Consider the following 11509-nt stretch of genomic DNA (forward strand, 5'->3'; position numbering starts at 1 on the left):
TGTTTCTTTGAGGCCTTCTCTTTTCTGAAGGGAAAAAAGAAGGAAAGAGAGAAGATCTGGGGAAGATGGACGTTGGGGGACAGGAGCTGGTAGAAGTGGAAGAAGAGTAAGCAGTGATTATGATGTTTTGTGTGAAAGAAAAATATATTTTCAAGAAGGAAATTGTTACATATTCTCTTACTCCAAGTGGGAAGAATCAGAGTATAGTCACATTCAAATGAAAGAAAATCCAATTTTAAGAGTGAAAAAGTACCATGATCCATTGTATGCTGTGGCACATGTCTTTAACTTTAACACATAGGAAAGGAAGAAAAACTCTATGAATCTGAGGCCAACATGGTCCACACAGTGATTACAGGATAGTCAGGGCTATCCAATAAAACCTTGTCTCAAAAACAAAGATACATAATGGAATTCATTTGTTTTTGGTTTTTACAGGAACCCATTGTTATGAGATATTATATATTTTAGAGATGGTGTCAAGTTTTAAAGAGATTGAATGTTTTAAAGAGATTTAACATTTAAATTGTTTGAATTTTTAAAGACTAGAGAACATTTAGATGTTGGAATGTGATATTACATTGTGATATTGATATTAACATGAGGTCTTACATATAAACCAGAAAGGAAAGTTATGTTTTAATAATGTTTTGCTGTCAAGCTGACAATGGTGAGTTGTTTTAGTAAGATTTTTTTTTTTTTGGTCAATCAACTTGACATAAGTTGGATGCATCTATGATGAAGTTTCATTTCAGGAAATATGTTGATTTAAGTGGCCCATTGGCAAGTCTGTCAGAGATTTTCTTTACTAATGATTGATAGGGAGAGCCTAGTCCAGTCTAGATAATGCTGTTTCTGGGAAGGTGGCACTGGGTCATATAAAAAAGCAGACTGAGAAACTCATGGAGAGCAAGTCAATAAACAGCACTCCTTCATGGCCTCTGCACCAGTTCCTGTCTCCAAATCCCTGGCCTGAGTTCCTGGTTGAATTCCTGTGATGATGGACTAAAAGTCAAACAAATCTTCGCCTCCCTAAGGTGTTTTAATCCTAGTGTTTTATCACACAAGTAAAAACCTAAGCATGACAGAAATATTATATGGTAATCCTAAACCTAGGAAACAAAACGTTTACATGGCTAGAAAGTGGGCATTGGTCTTATCCAGTATGCCAAGTTTTTCTCAATTTTTTATTGATTGTTCTTCTCTGAAAGGTAGATTTCTTATAAAGCTAGTGGGTAGAATCATAATTGTGTAGATAAAAAATAAGCAAAATGATATATTCTATATGAAGTATGTGCTGGAACTTAAAAGATAGTTCTTATACATAGTAACCACAGAAGATATCTCTTAATTCTATCAAAAATATTCCTTTGTAACCATAAAAGCAGTTTTGGTGCCTTTTCCAAAGAGATTTTTTTTTTAGTATCCAAAGGTGCAATATAGGGTTGTGAGCCACCATGTGGTTGCTGGGAATTGAACTCAGGACCTTTGGAAGAGCAGGCACTGTTCTTAACCTCTGAGCCATCTCTCCAGCCCTTATAGGGTTGATTGTGAACTGATTCCTAGTTCCTTCTCTCATTGGTGAAGGCTGTGAAGACCCTGTGTGTGACAACCTTTGATACACAAATTTCAGCAAAGATAAATTTCTCTATCACTTTCTTGTTGTGAAATTAGAAGTTAGAAGACCTAAATATTACCCATCATAATGGCACAATTTCATTTTCTAGTATATAAAAGACAAAATGTAACACAAGTCAAAAGAGGGTTCAAATCAGCTTTACTAATGGATGGGTGACTACAGCTGAATCTTGAGGCCCAAGTGATGATTCTTTCTTCTCGGAAGTGATGACTGCTGAGCTCCTCTGGGCTCACTCATGAACTTATCTACCCAGTCAGCTACTGAATCTGGAATGTGGAAAACAAATCTTGGATGGGTCCATCATGTGCAGGTCCTGCTGATTCCACTTAGGGCATAGAGACTGGAAGTCCAAAAGCAGGTCCAAGAAAGGCAGGGCAAGAGAAAAGAAGCAAAAAATAAGCAATCAGAAACCTTCAGCAACTATCTTCCCAAAGCAGAGAAAATTTGCCAGAAAATGCTCAAGTCCCACCAACTACAATAATCCTAGGAAACACTCCAGAGGTGAAAGCATCTCTGAATGCTTGCTCTTTATTGGCTGTGTTGTGGAGAGCCTTTCCCTATTGGACTCAGCAGATAGAAAGGTAAGTCTCTTGGAAAGGATAAGCGAGTTAAAAGTCTGACTTCTTATAGACAGAGGAAGACTCTGTTTGGCCTAGAAGTGTTTTTATTTTCTTGGTAGTAATTACTGGCACTATGAATTAATTGCACTACTAGTTTGCATAACATGATTTTCTGTCTCTAGATTTCTTGTTATTATTAATTTGATCATGGCTTTTTATATCAAAATATGCATTCAATACTCATGCTTTTGGCTGCACCTTGAATGTAAATCATCTCCATCACCTGTGATTCTTTTCAGGCTCTCATCACCAGAAGTGAACTTGTTTCCTGGTCCTAGCATGCATCTTCCTATAGTTTCCAATAGATTGACTCTACAGCTTTATTTTAAATATAGCTGAAGTATTGAAAAATTGTCTTTATCCCACAGTATTTATTAGGGATTCTGTTATCATATTAAAATACTGAACAACTGTATGTTGACTTAGAAATGCAACTTACACTTACAAGATACAGCTCCATCACAGCTATATGGCTTTATTATCTTTTATAATTGAGTGGCATTGAGTGTCAAACTACAAAATATACTGCAAATATATCACATTATACATGTGGTTCAAACTAAGCTGAAAATATATAATATTTTACCTACATCATTCTAATCATATGTTCTATTTCAGTATGTGTATGAGTGTGCATGTGTGTGCACGTGTGTATGTGTTCAAATCTACAAATACACATATGGCATTTTTGTGGAAGTTTTAAATCTTTGAGGCTACAAGTTTTTTCGCCATAATATTTAAGAGATAAAGGAACAGCAAACAAGCATACATAATTTATGTGAAAGTTATGTACAATCTGTCTAATATATACACATACATGTATTAATACCTAAATGCTTCTATATCCATTATGTGGAACCTAATCTATTCTTTCACAACCTGAACTCTGAGTTTTATTATGTTCTACACTCACCACCAGTCTCATTATATCATATACTGACCATTTTCTGGAGCAAACTGTTTTCTCTTTACTTGATTCAGGCAAGCGATCACTGCCTTCTAACACTATAATGGATATATCTTTAAGATTCGGATTATATATAAATGAAATATAATTTATGGTATCAATGATACTTCTGAAATCTTTTGCTTAAAGTCATCATGATCTATTCTTTTCTTACTTAACAACAGATAATTTTGAAAAATGCTATTTAATTTATTGTTAAAATGAGATATATATTACTTCCGGAATTTAAATATATTAATTTCAACAGATTTTTGAAATGTGAAGGCTAAGTGACTTACCTAGGATAAAATGTTAAAAAAAAATAAGAAGTAATTAGAAGAGGGATAATTTTGAGTAGACTACTAGAGAACCCATATGTTTATGACAACAAAATTACTCCATCATATGAGAGAAAAATGAAAACATTAAAATGTCCCTAGAAAAATTTTCTACTTACAAACTTCCAAAGTGAAATTTTCACAGGTTCTACCAAAGGTAAAAGCATTTCTCTGTGAATACTAATTACTGAGTACCTTTGAGGAAAAAAAAAGCCTACAGATATGATATCAAGAGCATTGCACAACTCAAAGGTTCCTGAGCTGACAAATTACCCAGTACTGAACTAGGCAGATTAGAAGGCTCACTGTGAAATCAGTTGGTGGTAGTGTTGAAATTTAATTAGACTTAGGGAGATATTATATATTATTATAACCGAAGGCAATTGAATGTTTTAATATAGGTGGAAATCCTACATTCTCTGCTGTAAATTTGTACCATTTTCTTTCTTTTCTTTGACAGTGGTGGAAAGCACTCTTAACAGAAAATACAAGGCCCTTTCTTTCATGAATTTAATGACACAAGGAAGGTACTACAAGATTTCTCCCCTCACTCATCTTCTTTACCTAAGCTGAATTTGTATGTCATCTTATGGTACATTCACTCTTTCCAATAGATTATAAATTATGAATTCATAAGATATGAATTCATAAGATTATGAATTATAAATAAGATAAGATGTTACACCCAGCAAAGATAGGCATATATTGCCCATCATGAAAATCAAGATGTCTATTGTTTTTCTTTTCCCCACTATATCCTGTTCTGTCTTTGCATCACCACCCACACAGATATGCACACAAACTCATATACATAGACACACATACACAAACAAACATACATATACACAGAATTTAAAGACATATACACATAACCCACCAGACACAGGATATACATATAAGGGGTTTACATACCCACATGTACACACACATTTATAAAGAGATATACACAGACACACATATACATTTGTTCAAGCCCACATACATACATATCTGTACACACAAATACACATATAGAAATGCATGGATATGCATACAGGCACACAAACACACAGATACACATATGTACAGACATACATGCACACACATACATACACGTACACACTGTAATATATTCAAACACATACACTTACAGACATAGACACATAGAGATACACAAATAAAAACACATATATACACTCATGGATACACACACACATCCACCAACACACTAACATGCATACACAGTTTTGAGGGTTGTTTTCAAAGAATCACAATGATGTTGGAAAGGATCAAAAACATTTTACTTTGAAGTTTTTCTGCTGTCACTTAGAATCACTGATATATGCTGTTATGGACGTGAAAAGCAGAAGAACAGCTCCTTACATTACTGAATGTCTTACATCACTATCACACATCAGAGGCCATCTGTCCACAAGTGTCATCAGAGATCTTCTTTGGTGCTTTTCATCTGTCCAATCCATCTTCCTTCATTCCAATTAGTGAACAACAAGCAATTAACTAGTATATCTTTGATGTATTTCTTTCTTTTCAAATTTCACTTTAGTTTCAAAATGTTTTGCTTATCCAGGTTAAGTCCATGGACAAAACACAAATTAAACTGTTAGATTATCATGTCTCAATGTCAAAAGCTCGCCTCACATGCCAAATGAATGTTTTCTGTCTAGATCTCCAATTCTAGCATCTGTTTGAACAGCTTATAACTTGTTTCTACTAATTTTCTATATCATATACAGATAGTTTCAAAGTATAGGATTGTTTAGCCAAACTTATATTTTATAAAATTGGTACCATAATGTAAAAAAAATTCTTATACATCTTTGTGCACTAGTTTTACAATATATATACTTAAATTATTCAATGGGACCTCTTTCACAAAAAAAAAAATGATTACCAAAATTCTTTTAATATAAGACTACTTTTCAAAAACTGAAAGAAAAATCTAAGCCGGGCGGTGGTGGCGCATGCCTTTAATCCCAGCACTCGGGAGGCAGAGGCAGGCGGATCTCTGTGAGTTCGAGACCAGCCTGGTCTACAAGAGCTTGTTCCAGGACAGGCTCCAAAACCACAGAGAAACCCTGTCTCGAAAAACCAAAAAAAAAAAAAAAAAAAAAATCTAGTGTCAATTGATCTGTATAAACATTTTTTAGAGAATGTTGTTTTCTCTAAGGATTATAATGAATATTATTCCCTTAGACTTTGACTAAAACTTTAATTGTTAACATTGAATTTCATAATGCTAACAATGACAAAGAAACATAAAAAGTTAATTTGCTCTGATGTAGGATAAGAAGAATGTCTATACTACAATAAAAATAGATCTATTTGGTTTCTTAATTGCTACCTTTCTGACATATAAACAAAATAACCTTATTTGATTTAAACTGGTATTAAGGATATAGAAGTAGAGAAAGCCAGCTTAAAGGTTTAACATACAAACCCAAGACCATGTAGAACATGGAATCTGCTGAAAATAAATAATATTAATATTTAATATAGCCTTTATTCTTATCAGGGAATCTCAATAAGTATCCAAAGATGTTGGCATTCCGAGACACCACTCCTTCAGGGAACAGTAGTATTCATAGTGAAACTGCTCAAATTCTGGTTTTTGCATAAGAAAGAGAGATCAATACCTGACTCCAAAAGGAGGAGGATCAGGGGAAATACAAACAGCAGCAGTCCCAGGCCCACCACAAGGAGCCTGGTGCAACACTTGACTATAGGGTTGACCCATATACGGCCAGTCAGGATGGAGTAACTCCATGACATAGCCTTACGAGTTTCCTTCAGCTCCTCCTCTTCAGCCATCAAAAAGGCATTTTCATCTGCTTCCAGTTCCTCAAAGGAATCTGTATCTTCTCTTTCTAACTTGAGCCTAGATGAACAGCCAAAGAGCACATCAATTTCATCATCATCCACTGGTGTATGGAACAGCCTGGCACTGGGATTGTATGCTAGTTCAGAGATGGTCAAGGGGTCTTCTTCTAATCTGTCTTCCTCTTCACTCAGAGGATCTGCCCACTGAGTTCCATTCTCTTCTGAGTTGGCTATCAAGGGTTCAGAAACATCCACCTTAGGTAATGGAGCACCTGGAAAGAAACATTATTTTCTAAATTTTATGTTTCAGACATTCTTAATTCACAAAATAATGGATATAGAAACATATAGAGCTCAAAGTATACATGCAACTGTTCTGTGGAATGTTCACTTTATACAAAATTGGTTAACAACAGACATTATTCTATAAGTTTTTGGCTCAACAAGATAAACCTAAAAAAAAAAAAACAGCAATCAAAAGTTGCAAGTACCTTTAAGATTTTGACCCTCCTCCAACTATAGACAGGTTTTGAAAAATAATGTTGGCATAATTCAGATATACATTATAATTATGAGTGAAATATTGCAGTATTCTATACTATAGCACAATATAGTATTTTTAAGAGAACACTAGAGTAAAATTATAGATTCTATTGTTCACTAATAATCACATTATACTTCTGAGTCATATTTTCTAGTCTTCATTCTATTACAATTTTGAGATAGCTATATGGATTTGTATTGAAATTTTCTCAAAGTTAAAACATTCTACCTTGGACAGCAGCTTCTTAAGCCTGAGAATGGTCCAAAGAAGTCATTCTCAACCTTCATAATGCCATGACCTTTTAGTATAGTTCCACTTATGGTGGTGACCCTCAATCATAAACTTATTCTGTTGATAATTCATAACTGTAATTTTGCCACTGCTGTGAATGATAATGTAAATATCTGATATGCAACTCCTTGGAATCACAACCCACAGGCTGAGAACTGCTGGTCTAAAGGGTACTCAGTATGACTCAGTAACTAAACAATTCTAAACCTTCAGAAAGTCTCTGAAACTGAGGTCTCTCCTTCCCCAAGATTATATGTGACTAAAGACAGTCGAAAGAAGCTCCTAGAGAAGTAAAGAAAAGTAAAGACAAGTTGTGTTGAGAAAACTCTCAGAACAACTGAGTTCACTGAAAGAGAAGGACCAGTTAAACTGCCTGGAAAAGGATCAGACTGACTGGGATACCTGGAAGAGACATTCTCTAACCTGTCAAGATACCTACAAGTCATGCAGTGGGCTTCTATTCTCCAGATTTTATCAGTTTTTTCCAGTATTGGGATGGGCTTTTAATGGTGCAGCTGTCTTTGAGTAAATTCTATTCCTATAAGTAACCCCTGACCCATATTGCTGTAAATCATGCCATTAAATTCGTTGGTTAACCAAGTTGAGCTTAGGTGGCATCCTTATATTAGATCTTCATGGGATGAATGTCGCACAACATGGATATTGAATATAGATTGACCATCTGATTCATGAACCCAAAATCTGAAAGACTCTGACATCCAAAATAGTTTAGTATAAAAATGTTCAGAAATTTCAGTCCTTAGAAGATTTTTGATTTCAGAGGAATTTTTATCTTGAGTTTTCAGTTTAAAGACATTCAGTTAGTAAACTCAAAGAATTTATTTCCAAATTTGGGAAAACACTCTGAAATCTGAAATACTTGTATACCAATACATTTTTTGTGAAGAATATTTAATCTGTTATTGTAGCCACACTGTGTTCACAAAGCTACCATTTGCTACTTTCATTTATCATTTAAACATTTTCATGTGGAAACTTGTGTATCATTAACATGGAAAATTAGTTGTTCTTAGTCTGGTTGTAGAAAAAATGTTCCAGGAGCTACTTTTACATATAAAGTTTATTTCCATCATATTTCAGTCTATTTTTTTTAGATCTATATCCAAAATGCAAACCTCTTGGTCAAGGGTATGTCCTTCAATTTTTTTATTGAGAAAGATGTGTTTCTCAACACATGGAAAATGCAGCTACCTTCATTCTGTCTTAGAGGCTGGATCTCCTTATTGAGCCTTAGGTTCTCAATGAGAACTAAGCAAAAAATCAAAGATATTCTCTCTAGGACAGACAAGCATCTAACTACCAAACAAACTGGTAAATAGTTTACAATTTCTTTGTCATCAAGGCATGTAGGAGAGAGGGTTTTTTTTGCTTTTATTTTTCAAAAGTCAATAGATAATTTTTGGTAGATCTGAGGTGAGAGCAGCACCCAGTCTTAATAAAAAGAACTATTAAAATAATCCCTGAAAACATTAAAGCTACATTTTACAGTCTGAGTAGGAGTACACACAAATACACACAGAGAGAGAGAAAGAGAGAAAGAGAGAGAGAGAGAGAGAGAGAGAGAGAGAGAGAGAGAGAGAGATCAACAAAGAAAAAGTGACCATGAATTTTGAAGAGATCAAAGGGGTAAGTGGGACAATTTGGAGGGAGAAAATAGAAGGGGGAAATGATATAATCATACTATAATCTTAAGAAATTAAAATAGCCCATATACTAATGATTACTAAGCCTCAAGAAATGTATTAGCTTCATAAATCATTAGGTAACTACAAATCAAAACTACAATATTATAGAACCTCAGGGCTACTCAGTAGTTTTTTTAAAAAATATGTAATTGTTGGTAAGAATGTGGGGAAATTTTAACTTCGTATATTGCAAGAAGGAGTGTAATATGTTCAGTCACTATGAACAATATTTTGGTGGTTTCTCAAAAAGTCAAATCTATAATTATCTACCATATGACCCAATAATTCCCCTCATAAGTGCCTTCTCAAAAAATCAAAAAAAAAAAACTTTAAATAAGTACTCCAAAAATTTTCATAAACAAATGTTCACAAAAATTAATATAATTGTTAAGAAAGTAAAAATTCCCCAGATGTTTTTCAGTGGATGCCTGTATAAAAAAAGTATGGTCTGTCTATTTAACAATATATCATCTGACTTATAAAATAGTGAAGTGCTGATCAACAGCACAGCACAGAAAAATATTAGAACTATATGCTCAGTGAAAGAAGTCAGACACCAAAGGTCACCTAATGTAGTTTTTCACTGAAATAGCAAACGTTTGAAAAATTACAGAAAGAGAAAACATTATGGTGGGAGACACAAAGAACTATGGGAGGAAAGGCATGTACAGCAATGGTAATAGTAACTGTTTAAGATGTCATATTATACCACTATGAGAAGTCAGAGCAGGAACTCAAGGCAGTAACTAAAGAAGTTATAGAAGGGTGGCACTTACTGACTTATTCCTCATTGCTTGTTCAACCTGCATACTTATACAGCTCATAATCTCAGCTCAGGGATGACACCACCTACAATTGGCTAGACCCTCCCACATCTATCATTAATCAAAAAAAAAAGGCAATAGACTTACCTATAGGCCAATCTTAAAAATATATTTCATGAATATGGGTGTTTTGCCTACATATATGTCTGTGTCCCATGCATGCCTATGGCTTACAGAGGCCAGAAGATGTTCTTGGATCCCCTGAAACAAGTTACAGATGATGAAGAGTGTGAGTGCTGAGAATTGAACCAGAGTACTCTGGAAGAATAGCCAGTTCTCTTAACCAGCAAGCCGTTTTTCCAGCTCCTGTAAGCCAGCCTTACGGAGGTGTTTTCTAAATTGAGTCTCTCTTCTGAAATGATTCAAGTTTGTGTCAAGTTTGCATAAACTAATGCAATTGACCCTTTGTCAAACTGACATGCAAACACATCACTATTAATTCACAGACTTTCCTTTTCAAAAGTGCGGTCTTTAAAAATTCAAGGTCTCCTTAAAAGTTCAGTCTCAATAAAATATCTAAAATAGTTCTAATATTCCAAAGTCGCTTAACTGTAAGTTTGTTGGCTCCTGGTACTTGGGGAGAGCACGTGAAGTACTTTCCCACTCTGAGAGGGAAGGGCAGAACACAGTTATAGTCAAAACAAAACAAAACAAAATTCCAGCAGTGCGAAGCTCAGTGTCAGATGGCTGTGACTCTAGTCTCCAAAGGGCCTGGACTGCTCCTCTTGTCTGGCTCTGCCGCAAACAACACAGGTGCATGACTAATAGGCTCGGGCCAGCTTCACTCCGCATCTGCTGCTGTCTTTTGTGGTCATCCATGGTATTTATATCACCAGTATGCTGAGGTCTCCCCTGCAACTGAGGCTGCACACTCACTAATGGACTCTCCTGACCTCTCTTCAGGGATTCTGACCCTGCTATATGGTGTCAAACCTCAATTTCTTTCCAGGAGCTCTAAGCCTGAGATCTGCTCTGCAGCTGAGGTTGGACCATCCCTGTTTCTCACAGTGCCAAGCCTCTGCTGCTCCCCATGAATGGTCTCTTAGTGTCTTCAAAGTTAGTAATACCTGGGAAACGCATACATATTACCAAATTTGGCTCCTGTCACAGGATACAGGCTTGATCCCTATTGAGAACAATTTCTGTTTGCTAAATCTAAAAATACTTCCTAGAAGATTTTACCTTGATGCTGGTCTCTTCTTAATAACATCTCATTCTTTACCACTATCTAACCAATATTGCCTATACTAGCAAAGCAAAGATTTCACTAAGGATTTTCTCATCTCTTGTTAATGACAACTAATTCTTCAACTCCAGCTGACCAGGACCATAGATTCTTAACTCAAAATATCACATAAATGGTCCTTATAGTATTTGTTTCTCTCTGACGTTTCATAAACATGGCCTCCATCATTTGTACTGCTTGTAGCCTCATCTTCCAAGTTTCTAAATAGTCCGTTAATCTCAAGGCCTTCTGTGGCTTTTTTAGCTCAAAGTTCCATACTCCTTCTATACCCCCCCAACACACACAACACATGTTCAGGTCTCTCAGAGTAATATTCTACTCTCTGGAAACAACCTATATCTCACTTAGGTTTCTACTGACCTGAGGAAAAAATTTATTTCATCTTACAACTCTCTGTTATAGTCTATAACTAAAAAGACTTCAGGGTAGGAACACAAGGTAGGAATCTGAAGATACATGCCGTAGATGAGTGTTGCTTGCTGAGTTGTTTGTCTGAACTTGCTCAGTTTCCTTTTTTTTTTTTTTTTTTTTTTTTTTT

The 11509-nt window shown here is 35.2% G+C and overlaps 1 protein-coding gene across 2 annotated transcripts in view; it reads right to left on the reverse strand.

Moving 5' to 3' along the window:
- Positions 1-11509, reverse strand: part of LOC102001912 (FERM domain-containing protein 3-like) — a 20587-nt gene that overhangs the window by 4694 nt on the left and 4384 nt on the right. The window contains exons 2-3 of one of the 2 annotated variants that reach the window (XM_013348240.1): positions 6177-6632; positions 1769-1979 (exon numbers count right to left, since the gene is read on the reverse strand). In XM_013348240.1, the coding sequence (XP_013203694.1) occupies positions 1966-1979; positions 6177-6632 (470 nt within the window). In that variant the 3' untranslated portion in view covers positions 1769-1965. Of the gene's footprint in view, positions 1-1768; positions 1980-6176; positions 6633-11509 lie in introns of those variants that run through there. The other variant, XM_005352658.2, reaches the window with a different exon arrangement.

Source organism: Microtus ochrogaster, chromosome 10 (genome assembly GCF_000317375.1).
Source record: "Microtus ochrogaster isolate Prairie Vole_2 chromosome 10, MicOch1.0, whole genome shotgun sequence".
NCBI classification, from domain to species: Eukaryota; Metazoa; Chordata; class Mammalia; order Rodentia; family Cricetidae; genus Microtus; species Microtus ochrogaster.